This window comes from Trachinotus anak, unplaced genomic scaffold, assembly GCF_046630095.1.
Source record: "Trachinotus anak isolate AG129_WGS33_773 ecotype Australia unplaced genomic scaffold, CSIRO_AGI_Tana_v1 ptg000019l, whole genome shotgun sequence".
NCBI classification, from domain to species: Eukaryota; Metazoa; Chordata; class Actinopteri; order Carangiformes; family Carangidae; genus Trachinotus; species Trachinotus anak.
This window is the reverse complement of record NW_027273870.1, coordinates 16,605,950-16,630,267: the sequence shown is the minus strand read 5'-3', so window position 1 is coordinate 16,630,267 and position 24,318 is coordinate 16,605,950. Positions and strand designations below refer to the sequence as shown.

At 42.8% G+C, this 24,318-nt stretch overlaps 1 protein-coding gene across 5 annotated transcripts in view; it reads left to right on the top strand.

The window, feature by feature from the left end:
* Positions 1-890: 890 nt before the first annotated feature.
* slit2 (slit homolog 2 (Drosophila)) overlaps positions 891-24,318 on the top strand; it is a 90,954-nt gene continuing 67,526 nt past the window's right edge. Inside the window, exons 1-4 of one of the 5 annotated variants that reach the window (XM_071504459.1) lie at positions 891-1,984; positions 2,979-3,050; positions 4,688-4,759; positions 12,266-12,337. In XM_071504459.1, coding sequence (XP_071360560.1) covers positions 1,776-1,984; positions 2,979-3,050; positions 4,688-4,759; positions 12,266-12,337 — 425 coding nt within the window. In that variant the 5' untranslated portion in view covers positions 891-1,775. Of the gene's footprint in view, positions 1,985-2,978; positions 3,051-3,254; positions 3,534-4,687; positions 4,760-12,265; positions 12,338-24,318 lie in introns of those variants that run through there. The other 4 variants (XM_071504458.1, XM_071504456.1, XM_071504457.1 and 1 more) reach the window with 4 other exon arrangements.

The window sequence follows — 24,318 nt, the reverse complement described above, 5'->3', positions numbered from 1 at the left end:
TAACTGATTAACTTCGTTCACATATGTTGGGATTTTTTTCATCGGTATTCCTCACGTTACAGTAACTTATTAGTACTGAGCATATACTGTGTATGTTTAAAGCCTCCACTGAGAAGCAAATGCCAGTACACTGTGCTGCCCAGCTACCCTGTGTGCTTATCCTTCAATTGTTCGCAACTTTATTTTTTTTGCTTTTAACATTTATTGCTCTTCATCCAAACAAGAGGAAGGAAGACTTATGAGCACTGGGAAGCCTGCAGCATAGTACAATGTCTCCATAGTTAACTTAATGCTTTAATTTCCGGTAAGTCATAATTCTTAATTTATGGAGCTGCTGCCAACTGTAGCATTTGTTAATTGAAACTGAAAGCAGACTCTATTTATAACGATTACAGATAACTTCATTTGAGCTTTCATATCCACTGCAGTTACTCTGGATATGAAAGTTGCAGAGGACGATGTGATCCCATTAACAGCAGCAGTGTGTGTGTCCATCCTGAGACAGGTGTCCTTTAAATGAGTCCTTAAACTGAACACTGGAGGCTTAGCTGCAAAAGAGCCACAACAACTCTATGTATTAAATGCAGCACTTCATTCTTTCTTCAGCTGTGGTAATTCAAGAATCAGATGGGGTCTCTGCTATTTTCCACAGCAGATTTCAATAAGAGGCTCTGTCGCCTTCCTGAGGCCAGAGAAATAAGGCATCAGGTGACCGGGACACTGCAGTGAGAAGGAGAGTCCCCTTCCGAGACCAAACTGTTGCTGTTTGACAGACGGCCAGTTGGAAACCTGCTGCTACCTTGAGGGAAAACGCAGTGCGTGTGTGTGTTTACGTTTGTGCGTGTGTGTGCGTGTGTGTGTGTGTGTGTGTGAAAGAGAGAGAGAGAGAGAGAGAGAGAGAGAGTTGCCTGGACAGACGCAGTAGCAGACGTGCCCGCTCTCGTCCCTCTCTCTCTCTCTCTCTCTCCTTCTCCCTCTCTCTCTCTCTCTCCCTATCACACACTCTCGGGAGCAGCGCTTTGACGCACCACGCAGAGTTGGATTATAGTATTGCGCGCTGGTCTTTCACGGGGCTTTTTTTTTTTCTTCCTCCCTCACATTGCCTACACCCTTGCCACTAACCGGCAATTGATATATGATCGGAATCAATATCTCTCCACCACGGTGACCTCTGCTGAGCTTTGGGGAAAACCGAGCGCAGCCGCTGCTTCCTCGCCGGACGCGTGTTGTGAATTAATAACCACCAAGACAGCCTCACCTGGAGAGTGTGTGCACGCACTAAAGTGTGTGTGTGTGTGAGAGAGAGAGAGAGAGAGTGAGTGTGTGTTTCTGTGGATCAGGTCAAGGATCGAGGTGCTTCACTGGCTTGGTTCCGCGCACACACATTTACATACACAGACACAACACACACCGGGGGGATTTGGGCACCGCATGCCGGGGACATGTGGAAGTTTGCGCCGCTGTAGCGCAGCGAGAGAGCCGGTCCACCGCCTCGTCGAGCTCCCCTCTCTCTGCCCAGGGGGAACCAAACTCCCGGCTCACAGCCCTCACATATTGAAACCCCTCTGAGAAGACCCCAAATGTAAATTCAGAACGAGAAATTTGCAGAAACACACGTCTGAGAAAAAGGGAGGACAGCGAGAAGGAGGACGGCATCCCGTTGCGTGCAGAGTTTGGTGAGCTCTTTCAGGGATTTCGGGGCTTTTATTTTTTAACGCCCTTGAATTTTCTCTGTGTTTTTGTGGGTCTCATATTGGCCCCCACTTGCCGCAGTGATGGTGGGAGCTCTGAGCCCCGTTGGCCCTAGCCGCTCCCCGGCGACTGCACTAGGGCTGCTGGCGGCTGTTGCGGTCCTGGTCCTGTCCAGCGGAGCGGACGGCCAGCCCTGCCCGGCCCAGTGTTCCTGCACCGGTACAACAGTGGACTGTCACGGCCAAGGGCTCCGCAGCGTGCCTAGGAACATACCCCGCAACACGGAGAGACTGTAAGTACCGAGGGGTGAAAGCTCTTACAGCGCAGTTTGGATTTTATCTGCGCAACCCAGGTGTCCCAACAATCTGGACACCTTTCACGAGGAAAATCACTAGAACATGACCATTTCTTTGTGTGTGAATCATGCTGAATAACCACTGTGCACTCACCTCATCTCACTTATGTTATTTTTTAATAAAGCTGGGGCTTAAAGAGTTTACGGCAATTTAATCCCGCTGTCTGGCGTTTGATATCAACAGCAGTGTTTTATGATCATGTAGGCTACTGTTCCAAAACAGTGATTAAAACTCTGGATGTTAGACTTGTATATTTCACCCTCTTAAACTGCATGCTGACAGCATATTAAGAGGGTTTTTTGTTTTGTTTTTTTTCCTTGGGGGCCACATTTTAATAGCACAGAGCTTTACGTTTGAACTAACGTGTCAAAAACTAAACTTTAGGCTCGTGTTTAACTGTGAATGCTGTTTTCATCCAATTAAAAATGATTTGGAAAAAAAAAAAAAAACAAACACTTGATTTGCAATGGCTTGTGTGAGATGTGAGCACACGCTCATGCTGATCGCGGAGCTGAAGTTAGGGGCACTGCTGTGGTTGTGTTGGTGGTTTCGCACTGTTGCATTAGCACAGCCTCCGTAGACCACATCGGTTTGTCTGGAGACCAGCAAGTTAATCAAAAACGGATTTGCACAAGTGGCTTTGAGTTTAAAAAAAAAAAAAAAAAAGAAGAAGAAGACGAAAAAGAAAAAAAAAGGCCGTATTTTATTAGGCAAAGACCCCTTGATGAAATTAAAATTTACACAGCACAGCGCAACAGCAGCAGCTCAAATGACAATTTCTGCACCGGCCACAGCACAAGCATCAAGTTTTAACAAAAAAAAAAAAAAAAATCTGTTTAGCACAGACCTGCTCATCTGCTTTGTCATTGTTTTATTAACATATCAATCTCGTGTACTGACAGTTCCTTATTTGCCAATTTCTCTGTCCAGGGATCTGAATGCAAACAACCTCACTAAAATCACCAAGACGGATTTTGCAGGACTGAGGCATCTGCGAGTGTTGTAAGTGGCTTTTATCTGATTTCTTTTCTCCTTTCTTTTCCCCTCCTCGTTTAAGCGAAAATTTAAAAAAAAGCACCTTGCATTTCCAACACCCGCCCCCCCCCCCAAAAAAAACACTATACAACACGCATGGATTTAACTGTTTCCTGACTGCTCATCCAGCCCCGGAGCTGCCGCATGCAGCACTGCACCGTCTGGTCGTGGGAAGCGGTGGTTCCGTCGCTGAGCCTGTATGTGTGTCGAAACAGAAAAGCAGTGGCACCTGTTAATGCTGTCGTGTTAATCTGCCAGTGGAAGTGTCAGGAGGGGCTTATTTTAACCACAGGGCCCCGGGGCCCATGTGCTGGAGTGATTAACGCGCTGGCGAAGAAGTGATGGAGGGCAAAAGAAGGAAAGAGATAGCGGTCATTAGGTGTAACCGCTGCGGGAGGAATGCAGCTGGGAAGGAGGGAAGGGTGGAAGGAGAGGAAAAGAGAGAGTCAAGTAAGAACAGGTTTCTTACCTGGGATGAATCCAGGTGAAGAGTTCGCCTGCACCAACGCTGGGATAGGGATAGCCTGCTGTTATTGTGTCTGTGTGTGTTAATGTGTGTGTGTGTGCGCGTGTGTGTGTGTGCTATTCAGGCGCTAAAAGTGAATGGCAGGGAATACACATTGTTGGAATTCCTCCAGAGATTATGTCCTTAATTGGGTGTGTGTGTGTGTGTGTGTGTGTGTGTGTGTGTGTGTCAGTCTTCACGCTGTTTCCTGTGTGTTCACGTCTACCCGAGTGCACTCACACACGCCCTCGAACATTTTCAATTAGAGCTGCGACAAGTAGTCGATTGGTCAATCTGAAATCCCCCCCCCCCCCCCCCAAAACAAATCCATGGTTCCTGCAACTCATATGTGAGTGTATGCTGCGTATTTTAATCATATCTTCATCACCATTTTCAAAAATAAATAAATAAATAACTGATCAGTCAGTAATGAAAATAACTGGAAGCTGGCTTGTATGTGTGCGCTACTTAATGCTTATCATGAGCTCATGCTACACAGCTTATACAAATTGTGTGTGTGTGTGTGTGTGTGTGTGTGTGTGGTTGCTTGGCTTGGTCATCAGTACACTGCTCCTGGTGGAGTTGTGCTAGTGTAAGTGAATGAGTAGTCACAGCTATGTGGTTAGATAGAGAATAAATTGGATGATAGATGAGTCGTTGTCCAATTGATGGGCCAGTTTTAAAGTCAATTCGGGGGCTCTATCGACCCACTGCTGATTGTCTTCTCTCTCTCTCTCTCTCTCTCTCTCTCGCTGCTTCAACATTCTATCACTTTCCATCTCCACCAATCTGTTTTTTCTTCTTTTTTTCACACCCCCTGTCACCTATCTTCTCCATCTGTCCCTCCCTCTCCTCTCCCATCTCTTTGCCTCTCTTGTGTCCTATCTCACTCTCCTTCACCTTCTCTTCCTCTTCTCTCTCTTACCTGTGGCCCCATCCAGCCATCTTTCTCCTTCGGCCTCTCACGGTTTCATCGCACAAATCACTCTGTCAGCTCTCGCGCTCTATGTGTCTCTCTGTCACTCTCTTTTTCTCACTCTTCTCTTTTTTTACTGTCCAGTTCTCATTCTCTCACTCTCTCCTGGTGTTTCTCTTTCAGGCAGCTAATGGAGAACAAAATTACCACGATCGAGAGAGGAGCCTTCCAGGACCTGAAGGAGCTGGAAAGACTGTGAGTAACTTTATCTTGTCAAAGGAGTCGGCATTTTATCCCTTAACACATTTTCTCTATTTATCAAATTTCAGGTTGTCTATCCTCGAAAGCATCCATACACAAAAAAATGTGCCAAGCAGACACAGATTTTCATTTTCACATAGGTGCATGCACTTTGAAATACACAGATGGGTGACAAATGAAAGACGAGAACCAACGTAAGGTGTCTTAATGAGGTAATGGTAGCTCTAGTGGAGGGATGAACGCTGTTCTTCCAAAAGATGTATGATGTGGGTAGAGAGCGCTGTTCAAAGGCCCTGACACACTGTGCAGTAACAGCAATCTTGCAGGTTCGTTGCATGTCACGCCATGTGAGATGGGTTTAATAATCTTGGCTGCAATCTGTATCAGACAGTATGATATCAATTTTGAGCATGTCAGATTGCGCTTTGAAGACCCTGTGAATCGTGACACCGTATGTAGTGATGAACAGTGCTGGCGGAGACATGTCATCCATTTGTGCTCTTATCTTTTAAAATGCGGCAAAACTGAAACAAGCTTTGGTCATTGCACATGTTTTTTTTGTTTTTTTTTGTAGTATTATTATTATTATCGACCAGTGTAGACATGAGTTGTAGCAGTGGGCACACTGTGAGAATTTGATCCTAAATTTCTAATGCTGCCAGAGTTTTTACGCAGGCTGTCTTTAGTTTCCAAATCTAAATCAGCAATCTTTGGATATATCTAAAGTCTCTCATCTAGGACTCACTGTTTTGAATTGAGGGCAAAAAATATTTCGCGACTGTCCAACACTTGTTTGAGACTGCCTGAAGTAAAAAAAAAAAAATGCTAAGGCCTAAACTAGGTATTGCATCATTTTCATTGTCAGTCAATTCTGTGACCCCACATGCCTTCTGTGGAAGCATTTATTATGTGTCTGCACTCATTTATTCAGACTTTCCCTTTGATTTGTCACCACTTTATGTCTTCATAATCATTTAACCTGACTGTCAGGATGTTAGGGTGTTGACGTCTCGGTCCAAGATAAAACATTTTGAGATTGAGTCACAGGGCAGCGACAGAGGAGCGGCCAGAGGTCGTTACGGCGCTGGCCTGGAATCACTGGTATTCAGCATCCAACCCTAAGGCAGTTATGGCATAATTAAGTCTTGGTATTCTGAGAGGGAGCAAGACAGAAGGGGGACGTGGACCCCTGACTGCTGATATGTCCATTGTGTCGACTGTCAGCTTTGGTTGATGTGTGAGCTGTCCGTATATGTATGTGTGTTTGTGTGTTATGTGCCCTGACTGCCAGCCAATGACACGCCGGAATGCAGCAGACTGTGACCGAGTCTGAGGAGGTTCAGAGACAAGCTTTTAATTAAAGACGCATAAAAGTCCTCGCTGCTTACGCACACGTTAACATAAACACAGACGTAACTGCATTATCCACCTGTGCATATACACAGATGCACATACAGTAGTAAATAAAATGAAGGTTGTTCATCTCTTTGATAGCTGCTTTGGGTATATTTTTCCGGGAGTCTTCGGGATGAGAAGGATCGTGTCATGCCTGCTGCTGTCTGCTGAACTATAGCTGCTCTTTGTTGACAAAGGTAGCAGCTCTGTTGACCACTATAAGGAATCTGCCTGTGTTTCTCATGAAACCACAACTGAGTTCTGTCCAGCTAAGCAGTTCTGGGAATTCCTGCCCAGAGCTGTGGACAAAGGGGTCGATATTACTGCTTATGGTGCAGCTTTGACAGTAAACTTTGATACTGATTACCCTCTGTACGAAGGGATGGTGGCTTCAACACATACTTGCACCTATGATGTGGACTAGTCAGTAAACAGCAATAGCAGATGAAGTCTTGGACATTTACTGTCAGACTACACATGCTTTTGTCGTCTCTTTCGCTCTGTCTTGTCTCTGATGGCAACAAACACCTTTGACAGCAGCTAACTTTCTGACACAACGTGACTGTTTTCTGTTGTCGTCACGAAGGTTTTCAACTGTAATTCAGCGTCTCTAGCGTGGCATGTTCACAAACACAAAGATGGAGTCAGTCATCAATGCCCCCCCGCAGCTGCCGAACAAAGGCACGTCTCCGGAGTCTGGAGTCTGGGGGCTCATTTCAAAGGCCTCCGTCCTCCGGGGGGGCTGGAAGGGGCCTGCTGGGCACCGCTGCCCAGAGGAGAGGGCCCTAAGCTGGGCTGACAGATCCACAGTGACTGCCCCCCACTGGGGTGGAAAACGGTTCCCCTTCTCATCCTCTTTTGCGACAGGCCCTGCAGGGCTGGGCAGGGCGGGGTCAGGTATGGGGCAGTAGCTGGGGGGTATGGAGGAGGGGTAGGTGGTCGAAGGAGGTGTGGAGGAGATGGGCATGTCACAACACACACATGCACATACATAAACACATGCATGGGTATGGATACATTCATGCATGCGCATTCACTTACGCTAGGCTGCTCTGTCAGTACTGGTTCTATCTGGATTTTGCCCCCCCCTCACACCCACTCACGCCTTCTGTCTTTCTTTCATTCATACTTCTGCCTCTCCTCATGTTTTTCTTCCATACCCACCCATCTCGTTCTCTCTCTCTCTGTTGTCCAGTGCATACAGGAAATTCATACATTCTTCGCCTCCTCCCTGTGGCTGCAGAACAGGAAAGAGGAGTTCCTGACCCTCTTATCCTTCTCTCACATTTGATGGGTTTATAGCCTCTGTCCAATTCCATCTGTGTGTGATTGAAGGAGATAGCAGCCACAGAGATGCCGAGAGAAACAAAACAGTAATTACAGGTATAGAGAGAATGATTTCAGAGAACAGCAGTGAGATAAAGCCTTAGATAATTAGCCTGTAATTGAATGATTAGAATGTCAAAGATAATTTCAATGGCAATGAATAATTGTAAAACTGATTACAGGTAGTGAGATGTGTCTATCAAGAGTTACTAACTGGATAATGAAGTCTCAAACCAAGTGATTATGTTGTAATATATGTGGACAATCTGAATAGCAAAAGATAATTGTAGCAGTGATCCCGGATAGCAGGATATGGATTTCAAAGAAAAGCCCTGGATTAGTATTAGATGATTAGTTCTGAAGCCTGTTAGTGATAACATTGTTCTCACCGATCATTTTGGGGCAAAGTTTCAAATGTTTTTTTCTTTTCATTTTTATTGAGCAGCAGAGCTTGAAATTATCTGCGTTGTGAAGACACACAAAAAACCAATTTCACCGCAGCAGTTCTGTCTAAAAAGTCATTTATGATAGATTTTCCCAGGTCCCTGCCTGTCTGTGCTGCGGTCTGCAGCAGCCATTTGTTGTGTTTGTTGGTAAACACCAGTTAGCTCAAAGTTTGGAGGAGAGGTTCTCCAGGACTGCTGAATTTGAATGATTTTTGGTGATAGCGAAGGAATTTACAGGTCGGGCAGGAAGACTGGATTTCTTCAAGGCAGTGTTTTAGGGCAGAGATGTTATCTGTCATTAGTGTTTAAATAACAGATCAGATTAGACTGTGTAAAACTTTGGTGGATGATGGACCTTGGTTCACTTCAGATGCACTAGCTGTGAACCAAAAACATGAACTGTGCTGTACACACATGCGCATGTACACACACACACACACACACACACACACACACACAGGGACACACACTGGTCAGTGTGAAGTGGTTTTCTGAGTGAAGACAGTTTCCCAGGGTCACGAAAATATCCACAGGGTTTGAGGTATAACTATGGTAACAGTAACAGCATCGTGCGTGTGTATATATAAATATGCTCGTGTGTGACAGATTGTTAGTGAAAAATGTGTATTATGGCAGCAGTTGCATCAGTGGAGTAATAATTGGTTTCTGAGGTGGTATGTTATTTCTTTTCCAGCCAGAGCCTGCAAGCCTGTTGTACTACACATACAAGGCTCTTGGGTGTTAGGACTGTGTGTGTTTCTCTTTTATATTTGTGTGGTTATGCATGTGTGTATGTATAAAGATTTGGCACACTGTACGTGTTTGTGGAAACGTGTGTGTGTGTGTGTTTACTGTGCGGTTTGTGGCCCTCTAGCATCTGTTTATGACTGCAGGGATTATCACCACACTGCAGTGTGACATTAGCTTGGTGGAGTAACTCTCACACCTCAGACCACTGGCTACTCAGTATTCATTCACTTTTAGCCAGACTTTGACTAATGAGACACGACTGTGGAAGTACTCTGAGGCTGTTTACAATATGCACACATACACATGCACGCACGCTCACACACACAAACACGCGCACACACACAAGGCTTTGAACGCTACATTCCTTCAGGTCCAGAATCAAACCATTAAACCACTACAGATGACTGTGGAGTATTTGAAGAGGCAGTCAATAACGTGTAGATGCAGGTCTTCAGGAAATCTTTAACACTGAATCTCCAGACTGAACTGACTATACAGGCCGCTGTAACTGAATGAATCAGTAGCTTTTAGCAGTGTAGTGCAACTCACCGGTGACGTAGAGTTAAGCTGTAAGGTACAGTTTGTTAACGTGTTAAAATCTTTCTGAGCGACCACAAAAGCCTCAGAAAATATCATTTATTCTCTTGCAAATTCTGTATTTGGCTGATGAGCTGTTAACCTTGTTAACATTTGCTGGATAGCCCTTGTGTTAGACTGAGCAGATTGAACCAGGAAAAGACTGAATGTATTTCTGAACTGAAAACAGAATCAGCAGCACCACATTTGACTGCATTATGAATAGTGATGCGTTGAAGGTGTTTTCTACTAATCAGACAGAAGTTGTGTTGTATCCATGAGGTCCAGCCAATGCATGCAGTCCTGCGTTTCTTGGCATGTTACAACCACCTGTTGATAACTGGAAGAGTGTGAAACCACTGACTGGAATGTGTAATCGCATCGGTCACATGCATGAGCAAACAAAACAGTAACCCACACATAAAAACACTGACCAACAGCTTTACCTTTAACATACTGATGTATGTACTCAAGGGCATTTTAACATTTATACGTTTACTTACTGTAGCTCAGAAAAAGGAAAACAAACTACATAGTCAGGGCCTGAAAACCTTTGAAATGAACTTAACAAATCGGCAAAATAATTCACAATTTCCACCTGTACTGTTCATACATGCAAATACACACTGTCGCTGTGCAAACCCATGAACTAAAGTTTATAAGAGGTGTTTGATAGTTGTAGGATGTGTGGTGTCAGTCGCAGTAAGCTGGGACACCCATATAACATAACAATGATGCAGCTTTTTATTTTTAGTTTAACATCTGCTCTCCTTCAGGAAGTGTGGTAGCTAGAACTGACATGATTAGCTGATGACAGAGAACTGATCTGCAGCAATTTGATAGTCGAATAATTGTATACGTCCTTTGTCAAACCAAAATGCCAAACATTCTCTGGTTCCAGCTTTTCAAATGACAAATTATTTACTTTTCTTTCTGTTTTATGAAAATTGTAAACTCGCTATCTTAGGATTTTGAACTGTCAGTTAGTCGATGTCACTGAAGATGTCACCTTGGGCTCTTAGAGGTTTAAAAGATAAATGTCTTGATCTGTAGAATAATCAATAGATTAACTGATAATCAAATGAATTGCTAGTTGTTTTTTTCTTAGAGTCTGGTGTATGTTGTTTGACATTGGCCTTGGTGGTCCACACTGTCTGAATGCCCCTTTAGTTGGATTTGAAGCTTCTTATCATGAGCTGTAACATTTGCAGAGTTGCTTGTAATATTGATATTTCTTTATCAACCAGTTAAGCTACAAAAGTAACAGGCACAAGAAATCTAACTCAAGTAGCAGTTTGACCTAGACAAGCCTAATTTGTTTGTAATTTCATTGCCTAATAAACCATCTCTCTTGCTTTACTTTGATTATGGATCTAAAACTAGCAAGTTGCGATGGTTAAGGTGATGATCAGGCAGCTGCTTGAGTTGCTGAATTAATAAAGTGCATTTAAATGCAGAGGAACCAGACTGGATTTGATCTTTACTTCATTTTCTCAGTCTCCTAGTCTGACAGCATTGCATCTATTTTAAGAGGATGAGATCATACCCCCTCTCTGTCCTCCTTCCTCCTCCCCACCTCCAGCACCAGTCCATGCACTCTCCCAGGGGAGGTCTAGCCCACTAACGGGCGCTCATGGCTGGGCAGGACCTGCAGGGGGAGTGGACCTCTCCACGGGACCACGTGGGGCTCTTAGCCGCCTGAGCCGCCGTTAACGGAAGAGGAGTGAATAATTCAGAGACATCATTTCTTCGGGATTTTAAATATTTAAGTGGCCTCTGATGTAACTGTGGAGGGTGAATGTGTGCATGTGCGCGAGTGCGTTCATATATTTGTGCACTTGTGGGTGGAAGATGGACACAGAGGGGTTGACGTTATTTAAGGAGAGTCCACCGCAGCATATAGTGCAGCAATAAGAGGCGAAAGACGAGGGTTAAGAGGAAAAAAAGTCATTGAGAGAATTAAAGAGAGGCTTTTGGAGTTTTGAATGGAGTTGGTGACATTTTGTAGTGTTTTCTTTTATGGTATTTCTTGGATTAATGTATTAATGAGTGTAAATCATACAAAAAAGTATCAGGGCTTTTGCATGTTTCTTCTTAGTTTGACGTCACTCTTCTACAGTTTTTCTTTTCTTCTTCCCTCTCTTCATCATTCATCTCCTGTAGCAGCCAGCACAGCAGCAACGTTGCGGTGCCTGTCAATGTGTGTGTGTGTGTTTGTGTGTGTGTGTCAGGGTTAAACTGTTTCAGCAGCCTGTCTCTCATTGTGTCACTCAGTTGCCTCACACTCTGACTCACATCACGGCACCACCACACACACACCAACACATACCAGCACACAAACCTCTTCACTCCACTCAACCAGGGTTAAATGATCGCACCCAGATTATTAAACTCACCCGAGTTCTCTCAACTCCTCTGTTGTGTGTGTGTGTGTGTGTGTGTGTGTGTGTGTGTGTGTGTGTGTGTGTGATGACGGGTTGTTGTGAGTTCTTCCCCTGTGAGGGCCTTGTTTACTCAGTGGGGTCCTTTTCACACATTCGGTAGCCCAGCCAGACTGCCTGTTTGTTTTTCCCACATCGTCTCCTCTCCTCCGCCTTTGTGGTTAAAAAAAAAAAAAAAAAGTTCCCCCCTTCCCTTCATCCAAACCCCTTCTCTCGTCTTTCTCCCCGCCTTCCGTTCGTCCTTCTCGAGTTCACTGTTTGTCTGGCAGCCATGTTGTACCCCTTAAATCAAGGGTAACCCAGAGTTTGTTGTTTTTTTTTTTTCGTCCATGAACATGTGTGTGTTTTTAAAAATGTCTCCATCAATCTCCCTATTCTTTCATGCTTCCTTGAACTAAACTGAATTGCATTAAAATCAAAATAACATACCATAATTTGATATGCTGATCAGGAAATACAAATCTAACTTTAAAAAGCTAATTATACACACATGTAACCGCTTTACCCATACTGTCTGGAAGGGGCTAGGTAGAGTTTATTCTCTAATTTATGCTGTGTTTTTCCAGGCGCCTGAATCGGAATAATCTGGCCGTCTTTCCCGAGCTGCTTTTCCTGGGAACGACGAAGCTTTACAGACTGTAAGTCCTGTTTTTATTTCTCTTCTCCTATCATCACTCAATTCCTCTGCATTGGTAACTGAAATATTTTTAATTTCACATGTGTATGGCTTAACGAGAGCGCCTCGAAGAAGTCGTTCAGATGAATTGTTGGTGCACGCAACGGTGCGTTTGTGTGTACAGCATATTGATTATGACTTAAAATGACATGCTGAAATATGTTAGAGACCCTGTATCATGGGGGAAAAAATATCTGGTTTCTCAGTGATGCAATCGCGGTGTTTTACTTGGATGAAGGAGTGAGAGGAGTGAGTGAACAGATTTAACATGGCCCTCTCCATAGAAGCCAGTTCAGTAGCTAATGGAGATTAGCACTCCAACAGCTGCTGCCCACTGGGAGTGTGTGTGCTTGTGTGTGTTTGTGAGTGTGTGAGAGGATGGAGAGGAGAAAGTGAGCACGACAGACCAAGGGAGGCATAAGCAGTGAAACGTAGAAACAGGTCTCTCTTCTGATGTTACATTTAGTGTTTCTCAGGCAAAAAGTAGTTTTAGTTACAGAACATAAATGTTCCAGTTTGCATTTAAACCAGCGAACCACTGTTTGTTGTCGTCAGGCACCTTCCACTCTTCACTCTCAGCCCGGCCGTCTGTACTGTAAACCAAGCTGTGGATTTCCAGTAGTGCAGGGCTGGGCTGCAACGCTGCTGAAACTGTGGGAACTAACTTCCCGTCATGGTTATTTGTGGTCTCAAGGAATAATTATGGTTCCATATATTTATATGTGTGGCTGAATATATTTATCTAAAACAATATTGAAATGCTCAGATGATTCACAGAGTGTGTGAAAGTTGTTTATGTTCTGCGGCTGCTACGGTGGTTGTCTGGTCTTGACCTGTCGTGTCTGAGGGTGTGCGTCTGCCATGTGCGTATGTGTTTGTACGAGTGTGTGTGTGTGTGTGTGTGTGAGTTTCTCAAGGCCAAGAGTTGGCATTTTGCTCAGCGTGTGGGCCGAGGTAAAAATACAACTCGGATATACTGCTCTCTGCTCAGCTGTCGCAGACAAGGGGCCTCTGTGTGTGTGTGTGTGTGTGTGTGTGTGTGCGCGCGGGTTTTGTGTATTAGTGCTTATATGAGTGCATGTTGATTGTGTGGGTATGTGTGTGTAAGTGAAATATAGTATGCCACAACTCTGAAAATTGCTGAATGATAATGAAGAATGAAATTGCCAAGCTGGTGCAGTTGCAGCCACAAATCTTTGAGCAGATTTGTCAGACGTATGGAAGTCATTCAGATCGAATGACAACCATGAGGCTAAGCCAATGTGATTTAGGGCTGTTTGGTCAATATGAAATTTTATGTCTGCGTCTCCACCCCCTACAGTGTATTTGTATTTTTAGAAAACACAACAAGAAACCCTTGAGAACCTCTGAAGTGGAATCTTGTTAAGTTTTATATTGAGGTCAGAAGATATGTGCGAACTGGACCGACTTTGGTTTTTGTGACAGTACTGCTATAAATGAACACTTGCTCAACCTGCTATTATGAAAATGATGTTTTCACTTTTTTTTGGGCTTGGAAAATCTGTGTATATGTGTGTGAGCATGTCCTATATGTGTTTAACCTTTGCTCAGTATGGTGGTTTAGGGTTTTGAAGGTTAAATTAAACTGTTCTGAGATCAGGTGTGAGACATGCCATACATTTGCAAGGGAACATAATTTCTGCATGAATTATGTTTACCTGCAACTTTTTTATTTTTTAAAACCAGGAAGCGTGACATTTACACCAGAGACTGGGTTGCATCATGCAAGACATGTGTTAAGTCTCATGTTAAGTGTACACTTGGTTTACATCTTGGATATGGAAAAAGTCGTCGCATTCAGTCTTGTGCTTCAAGTCAGTGCTGAGCTTTTCAAAATGAAGCAGAACGACAAGCTTTTAGTTTAGTTTTAGCTCAGTTCAACATGAGAATGAGACAGAGACGCTCACAAGTCATTTTTTGCAAGTCTAGGTCAAGTCTCAAGTCTCTAATGTTTGTAATGCATGTTCTGTCATCCGCTCTGCTCAGAACAATCCATTACCATATCTAGGGAATTCAAAGCATGTACTGCGTTATCATCACTTCTTTATCTATAAAGTTATGCATGATAAATAAGGGAAGAAATTACATTTCGTTCATGTTAATGCACCAAATACATAAAAAGAACCTAAACAACATACACCAGGAAAGGAGTGGGAATAAAAATCAACCTCAGACTTTTGATCTGGTCCATCTGGTGACACCATCACATAGGCTATAGCCTGTCACACTTTAAAAGAATCATGTGGCAAACAGAGGGCATATTCATTCTTTTCACTTTCCTCTTTCTAAGTTAGTAGCTATAAAATGTGTTTGTTTAGAAATCAGACTGGACAGTACAACAGTAAATACAACACCAGACACATTTAAATTTTAGTTTTGGCATGTACACTATTTTCTGATAATAATCCCACAGTGCAATGCATTTTGTAGATGACAAAACTACTCTCCTGTGACTCAACACCTGTGAGCATTGATGCAATATGATGATGACTCATAAGTGTCTGAAATCTGGATTAACTGCTCACTAGAGAGTGAATTATTTAGTGTCTGTTATAAAGGGAGTAGTGAATTAGTGAGGAAGGGACTGATCTGGGACACAGCTCAAGGCTTATTTATATTCTGGTCCTTGATGTAAAGATTGCAAAGATGCAGGAGATTAAGCGACATCATGCTGCCTCCTCAAGGTCAGCCATCTCTGAACCTCAACAAAGAGCCTTAAGTTTTCTAAACCAGAAGAAAGCTGAATATAATATGAAAGTCGTCAAGGTAATACACATTTTTTAGATGCATTCAGTGTTAATTTGTCCTTACAATGTTGATAAAAAAATGTGAAATATGAGCAACATTTACTGCATTTCCATAAAATACATTTGCTCATTCAAGTTAGTTGTACATGAACAGAATTCCCAGTTGAAAGAGAAGATTTTTGTGTTGAAGTAAATCACATGGATACGTGATACAAAAACATAACAGAGAGCAGTAAGTGTGAGTTCCTATAAAACCCTCCTGTGTCCTCGTCATCCTTCCCATTTAAAACACCTGCGTCTGCACCCCTTCACCCCACATCTCCCACATCACACACACACACACACACACACACACACACACACACACACACACACACATACACACACACACACACACACACACACTAACACACACACTCACGCACAGAGCCTCCCCCAACACCCCAGGGCCCAGACTCTATTAGGTTACGTAGACACACACATCTGGAGACACCATGTGGTGGGCATATCCCCAAAAACTATCTCTCTCTCTGTGTCTGTCTCTGACACTCACACACACACACACAAAGAGAGAGAGAGAGAGAGAGAGAGAGCCCTCCTGTTTCCCTCGATCCTTTTGTTGATCACTGTATCCACACCACAGTAATACTGAGGACCACAGCTGTGACTGTTTGCTCTGAGAAAGAGACGATAGACAGAAAAAGAGACGAGGAGAGCAGTGAGACACTTTGAACAATGGATCAAACAGGGACAGTTCATTAGAAAGACTCTGTAAAACAAGATGGGCTAGTAAAACCTCACTGCACTGGGCAACAACCAAGAGTTCCCCCATTCAAGCAAATCACAAGTTTTGACCCTGAGATCCAAATACATACACACCCTTACACACACCTTTAAGAGTATGTCATTCTGATCTATTTGGTGTTCATATTGGGCTATGATACCAGGAATGATAAGAGACTACACTACAATCAGTGATTCCAGATGATCCATTAAATTAAAAATAAATAAATAAATAAAAAACTGAATGTGACTAAATTTCCCTCAGTAACAAGGAGAAAAATCCAAGAGTTATTGCTCACCTTGATTTTAGAGCTATAAAGATGAAAGACCAAGTTAGAAATCTTCTTACTTACATACTTAGTGTTTAAAGTGTTGCTGATAGTTTATATGTCACATATTTGGCTTATGGCAACAAATTGTTTAAAAGTAAAAAATGTAAAGCCAGCAGATCCCTCAGATCGTTAGGTAGCAGCCAGCCCAACAGTGTCTTGAATTAGAAGCAAAAACAGTGAAGCAATATTCAGATATTACTAAATTTTCACTTTTAAATTAATAATAAAGAAGTCTCTTGATTTATCTATTTTATTTTAAAACTATCAAAACTACAAATTGGTCTATGTAGTACTGTAAAGTATGTGAACACTGTACAACCTTTGTGCTTCAGCAAAACACAAAAGGTGCTGCACAAATACATTTGTCTTGCCTCCTCTCTTCTCCTCTGCCAGCTCTCTCTTTCTCTCTCTCTCTCTCTCTCATTCTCTCTCTCTCTTCCCCTTTGCTGGACAGAAACCAGTAGTGAGATGAAAGAGGGAGAGATGAAAGAGGGGTTGATGAAGGGATGGGTGATGGGAGGATAAGAGAATGGGTCACCGCTTCCACAGCTGAAAAGTCTGGTTATGCTTCAGTATGAGGCTAGATTGATGGGACAGTGTGTGTGTGTGTGTGTGTGTGTGTGTGTTATTTAGCTGCTAGGCCTCTTCTGGTCAATGTCCCTCAGAAGCAGTTTACCAAGTCACCTTTTCACAGTGTGTCTTATGGTGTTAAGATGTGTATATAATTCAGACTCTCCTGTGTTAATTAGCTAGAAAGTAGAGAGCGCATTGAGAAATGAGGAGAGATAAGCCAAGTTTCCATTTAAATGTGGTGTCAATTTGAACCACATTTCCAGGAAATCAGCAAAAGGAAATGCGAATTAATGTATGTTTCCATCCACTACCATTATGTGAATATTAGGAGTTGGGTGCATTGAGATAAACTGTTTGTGGCAGTGATTTGCAGACAACAATGGTGCAGTATGATGACTGAATTAAAAGAGCACCAGTCATTGCTCAAACAAACATAAACGATGTGAAAAAACGCGATCGAAATAGGACATTTATGTTCGCTTTATGTATTAACTGAGGAACATTATCGCTCCACACAGATCTGATGTTTTTGTCTGCTGCCATTTTTAGTCTCTTAAGTGGATCTTGCATGTGATTTATTTGCTTTCATCATCATCATTCCTCTGAAAAAGAGAGTTAAAGTTGTTGATTTATAGGAAGAAAATGACTGAATTTCAGGTCTCACACACACACACACACACACACACACACACACACACACACACACACACATACGCACACACACTAAAGCAGAGTTAAAGTGGTATGGGGTTTGAATTAAGGAGCTGATGAGGCTACGTTTTGGGTGTGTGTGCTTATGTGTGCGTAATAGTCTCTAATCCTCTGCTAAACGGTGCCCTGATGAGGCTTTACCAGGCGGCATTGTTGCTTAGCAGCCTCGAAGGATGTGTCTTTGTCTTCTGTGAGAGCTTAACCTCGCTTCACACACACACACACACACACACACACACATTCTCTTGCTCTCTCTCTCTCTCTCTCTCTCTGTCTCACACACACACGCACATACCACCTCGGCCGAGATGACAGGCTCGGCACAATAGTCACGAGAGCGCAGGCGTCTCTCAGAAGATGTGGGCTTTCCCAGCATGTCGATGGTTAACTAACACAGAGGGAGGAGGACGAGGAGGAGAAAGGAAAAGGAAGAGAGAGGTCAAAGGTAGTGAAAATGAAATTTTCTCTGAGTAAATAATGTTTTTTAATTAAGACAGAGAGCGTTTGGCGTTTTAGTTGCCACAGTGACGATGACCTCTGGGTCCCACAGAGGTCAAAGGTGAAGAATGTTTCAGTCAGGAGATCTAAGCAGGAGATGATTTATCGAAGAAAGGAGGGGGGAATCTCCTCCCTCTCACTAACAAACATCATGACAAATTAAACTTCTCCTTATGGGAAGTAACAGCTTTTTATCCTCAAAAGAGATTTGCTGGGAATTTATTTTATTCTAAGATTAAGCAACTTTATGATGAGACCACCATGGTTTGGCCTTAATCATACAACATTTCACGAAGAAGAAAAATATGAAAGACAAAAAAATGAATAAAATATAAAAGAGAACTCGTATCATATATACACAATGATTAACTGAACCATTGGGGTATTCACATATGTAGCCATGAATGACTTTAGTTCATGGTCATGTGGTCGTAAACTAAACCAAACCAAACCAAGTTCATTCTTGACCTTGGAAATACTAGAATTACATGGTCATGGTCACTAAACTAAACTAAACTAAACTAAACTAAACTAAACTAAACTAAACTAAACTAAACTAAACTAAACAGAGGTTAGAGCAGTCATGCTATACATTTATTTTAACAAATTCTAGTACTTCCTTCATACCTATTTAAATGTCCTTTGTAATGTAATGGGGTGTATGATGATCCTGATGAATGCCACAGGCCAAATTATGCCAGTCTCAAGTTGGTCAATACTACAAGTGTGGCTATGCACAACTGATCTTTTAAAGTGAGTGAGACTGGTGATGTTCCATATTTTTCCTCAATGTCAACAAATCAAATGAAAGACTGAATTAAACTTGTATGAAATAAATGCTCTCTTTACTCTACTTTGAGTAATGTTTGCTAAGAACTACTGCCCAGTTTTTTTTTTTAAGGAAATTGCTGAGCCTCTCTTTAAATTAAATTATATATTTGTGACCCATTTTTAAAGATTCATGAAGATGTAAGAAAGTATAAGGCTTGAGAGAGAGTTCCACAAACAGGTTAGACAGATTGGAGAACACTGAGACTAAACAGACTGAAACATTATTTGCTTTGGTCTTTTTACTGGATTGTTCGACAATAACAAAAATACAGAACATTGGCAGCTCACTTTCATTCTCCATGCACCTTGCGAGTAGACGAACTTGTGCCAGAACCCACAATGCAGATTTCTTTTAGACGGTTCCCAGTGGAAATTTCTCTGCAGATGTGATGCAAAAGGTGGCCAACCTCGTGTTGAAATCCAACCATCTTTAACTACTATTTCATACACAGTTACACATCAAGGCCATACTGACCCTTCATGTTGCTGTGTGGAAAAACAAGAATAACTTCTGCGTCTGGTTATTCTTGTTGTGGAAGATTATTTATGTTTGCTGCCTTTAAAAAGATTAGTATCTTCTGGTTGCAAGGTTGGTTGGAGTGTTTTGGATGAGAAGATACTTGGCCACTGACTTTGTGTACATAGGATATGCAAATATCTGCCATTATGTCTGTCCAAGGAAATGAAGTTAAGCCTTTGCAGCCCGAGGCCTCTGTGGATGGGCCTCTGCCTCTCTCTTTTCCCCTCTCTCTCAGTCTGTTTCCCTCTCTCCTCTTTCTTTCTCTCCATCTAACAAACATAGACACACACTGGCACAAACACACCGCTTTACCATTCAGCAATATTTCCTGCCCCCTCCTGTTTCTCTGAATGCACTTTAACAGATATAAAAACACTCACACACACACACACACACGCACACACACACACAAGAAAACAGCTCTTTTCAGCATATACAAAGACATATTGTCCAAGAAATATTTTCATTTGGATCACACCAATCGTATCCAGCCAAATAGGAAAATAGTGTTTTTATTTTTCTTTCCTGTCACTGAGTTTGTGTGTTTTTAGATATTTCCATGTCATCTGTGTACACGTTATGAATCACCTTGAGTGTAAACCAACAGTGTTGAGGTGTTGAGTGTCAGTGACTCACTCGCTTGCCATCATATGAATCACGCGACTGCCTATCTGAATTGCTCAAGGCTACTCATTCCTAAGAAGTGATTTGGCCTTTCAGATCCCAACACAATGCTGTAATTCATTCTGGAGCATTTGGGAGAGGGCTAGCCAAAGCCGAACTGGCATTATGATGAGGGCACCAGTACAAAAGATTATGTTATACGGACAGAATGTAAAGATATGAAAACGCCCTGCTTGACTTTCACCATGGCTAGACCTAACTTGTTCCACAGTTGAGCCCGGGAAGTGTGTGTGTGTGTGTGTGTGTGTGTGTGTGTGTGTGTGTGTGTGTGTGTGTGTGTGTGTGTGTGTGTGTGTGTGTGTGTGTGTGTGTGTGTGTGTGTTTTTGTGTGAATAGATTTTACTCAGTTTTTCAATAAACTTTATTTTATCTTCAGTTCTAAACAAAGACTCTTCACTTGCAGAGTGAGACAGCATGCTGGACTCACATTATATAAACTCAGTTTATTAGGTACACTGAGCTATAACTAATGTAGTCTAATAGAACAAATCTGTAATGAATTCTGCTAAAATGTTTTTATTGAATCTGAAGTTTGGTTTCATAGTTATTTTGGAGGCTGTTGAGTCTGGTGCTGTAATTAGAGGTGTTTCTAATATATTGTTCAGCAGTTTACATCAGAGGATAGACTTCATCTAATATAAATAGTCGGCAGTCCATGTATGTACACACTCATACACATCATGGGTCTTCTTTGCTGTCCTATTATTTAATATTTCATTGCAAGTTAAGGGGCCACTACGTTTCTTTTTCTCACACTAGCTCATGTTGCTGTTCTAATCTTATCTGTGGAAAGTGAGTTTAATTTGTAAAAGCATAAATTCATATACAATATGTATGTATGTATTTAAATTTAAGGCTGGGCAAATTGTGATGGGCAAACTGTGTGATCTTTGCTATTAATTAAGATAAATAGAAAAGATAAATTACTTTTTAAAAAACTTTCAAGACACATCTGATAAACAGCACTGTCTTCTTATTTAATCTCCATACAAATTTCCGTTTTAGGCTGCCCAATTTGGTGCACTGAATGCAGCTCAAATAATCACCTGCCGCCCATGGACTGTGAGTGTCAGAGTTCACAGCTCATAGGTCAAAGGTCAGGGAGCATCAGTGTCTGCCGATGAGATATCCAGGGTAATGGACAAGCCAGCAGTTACGCTGCTGCTTGGCCCGTAAGGTTACAGAAGGAGCGAGAGTTACGGCTGGAAAAAGAGACAGAGGGTAGGGGTGGATACAGACAGACAGTATGAATGAAGGGTATTTAAGGGAAAGATTAGAGACGTGTTTGCTCTCTTAAATGGTGTGGAAAAAAAGAGCAGGGAGGAATTTACCAAGGTGAAGACAGAAGTGTTTGCTCCATTGTGAGTTAGCTGTGAGAAAAAAAAAAGAGAGAAAGAAATGCAAAGTAGTGATAGAAAGTGAGGGACAGAGAAAGTAAAGAAAGGAGGAGAGCTAGAGGGGAGAGTGGAAAGAAGAGGAGAGAGGTATGTCAGTACTTACTGTAGATGGCAGGTAGCCTGAAGCCTGGAGCCAGCATGTCTGTCTGTCAGAGAGAAGTGCCCAGGTGTGTGTGTGTGTGTGTGTGTGTGTGTGTGTGTGTGTGTGTGCGTGCGTAACCTGAGTGTGGATTATTGGGAGGGGGGTTACATACCTATCCAACGCCAGGAAGAGCTTACCTGGAAGCAGGTAGTTATGATGGCAGAGTGTGTGTGAATCTATGTGTGTGTGCGTGTGAGGTCGTCTAGATCATCAAAGCATTTCCTCGCCTTGCTTGTGTGTGATTAAGGGTCACCGTGTGCGGTAATACCTCCCAACAAAGCGTCTAAATCATCCTGCATCCTCTCCACTTCCGTCGCTCTGTTTTACATCTACTTCCTCTCATCCTTTTATTCACTTTAGCCTCAGTGCTTAACTTAATAATATGAAGTTAACGCTGGTGTTACGCAGCTGGGGAATCAGCAGGATATAGAGTCCTCCCTCTTACTTGCCTCTCCCTCTGCGGCAGCTTGTCTTTCCAGGGTATCTGCAGGTATGGATCCAGGCCGTGTATTGATGGATGAGTCAGCCCTGCTGGTGAATTATGGGAGGGATTATGGAATAATCAGGACAATTCATCATGCAACGCTCCTCTACTCACCCCAATCACAGCCACTCAGCAATATTGACCCCTGCTTGCTGTGTGCGTCCATGTAGAGGAGGAGGAGGAGAGGGACTTGTTGTGGCTTTACACTTGTTGGTGTGTATGTGTGAGTGTGTGTTCATGTTTCATGCTTCCACCTTTTCTATAAGGTGGAAGCAAGTTAGTAGGAATTACCTCCTTAAACTCTTTAAATTTAGACATACAGTTATTTGATTTCTTGTTAGGAGCTCGACTAAAAGATCGATACCACTCTAGTCGCTGTGCGGTGAATCTCTACAGCCAGGAGCTGGTTAGCTTAGCTTAGCATAAAGACTGGAAACAAAGGGAGACAAATAGCCTGGCTCTGTCCAGTAAGCTCCTACCAGCACCTTAAAGCTGAGAAATTAACACGTTACATCATATTACTAACCAAAGAGTAAAAACAGACCAGGAACTTCTGTGCCCAGCCCAGAAACAGTTCACAAACCCCAAGACACAAACCCCCTCAGCAAGACAGTTAAGACAGTCAAACTGTTCCAGCCTGCCATTGGGTCAGTTATTACCAGCTCATGTTGTGCATCCAAACATTGTTCAAACCCACAAAACTTTATTTAAAGTGGAAATCCCAAAGTTTCCAAAGATACTAAATTACATGTCAGGCTGAATGTATGTCAGGCTGAACTTTGGTGAAATGTGTATAAAATGTTGCGCAAGACGTCCAGAAAATTTCTTCTTCTGTCTTCTCTCTAACCCTAACCATTATATAGCTCAACAAAGAGCTGAGACATGGCAATACTATATATATATATGTTACGGTCACTCTGTGGAATAAGATTATTTTAACAAGAATAAAGCCACTGAAGGAGAAACAGATGGGAAAACCTGTGTTTTAAAGGGTTATTAATGCTAATCCACAGGGAAAACTCACTCTGGCTACCAAGTGTCTGCTCTTTCAGAAACTCAAACAAAAAGTAGAAACTTTGAGCGTTCACAGACTCTCACCAGTCAAATGAAAAATAGAAAGGGTTCAGTTTATGTCAATCAGTCAGCAGACCTAACATGGCTGTCTTTCTCTGTCCTGGGTGCCTCCCTCCCTCCCCTCTAATCCTCCATCTTGGCTCTGTTTCAAGTCGCCTTGTCCAGTTGCACAATATCCCCCCTCCGGGGCAGGCAACTGCATCCCCTCTCTGGCTCCATTAGTGCCACTCCACTGGCATAGCCGGCATTCTCCAGTGGGACTGTCATCGCTGGCCACTCTATTGGCACCCCTGTCACTCTCCAACCACCACAAAAGAAAACCTCACCGCCCTCCCTCTCTGCCTCTCCTGCTCGCTTGGTCTTTTTTTGGTCCCCCCTTTTCTTCCCCTCCTTGTCTCTCTCTCTCCCTGCTCTGCTATTATCTTCCTTTTCTCTTTCCAACACCTTTCTCTTAAGTCTTTTCCCTCTCACACTCTTTCTTGCCTACCCCCCTCACCCCCATCACTCCCCTACCCACCTCTCTCCCCCGAGCCTAACACATTGGTTTGGAGAGGCTTATGCAAGACCCTCATCCATGGTAATGATGCAGAGGAAACCACGAGAGGAAACTGGGAGCTGACCAGTGATTCCTCCCAGAGATGTTGCTCACAAGTTTAGAGCCTCTCACATTATTTCACTAAAAGCTGAGTGTGTTTGAAGTGACCACGGCGACCCAGGCTCATTAAAACGCACTATGTTTACATAATGTGAGGACTCAGGCCAGAAACAGACCCACAACACATCAGTCACTGTCACTTTAAGAGAATTTCAGGCTTTAAAATCATAGATTTCAAATTAAAGCACATTGATACACAAAATGAATGTTTTTTTCTCAGAGTCAGAGGAAATGAACCAGTAAGGGTTGGTGAAGAAAATTTTGAGAGAGAGAAAGTTTGACACTGTAACTCTGTAGCTGCAGGCTAGTGATAGATCAGCAGGTTTGTAATCACAGGTTTGTACCCGACCTGTGTGTATATGTGTGTGCACACATGCTAGTGTATATGTGTGTGTGTCCATGCTAGTGTCTAATGACAGGTTCCAACCCTGCCGTGTCATTATCCAATTACAGTTTTCTCTCATCTCTACGGTAACACCATGCCCCCCGTA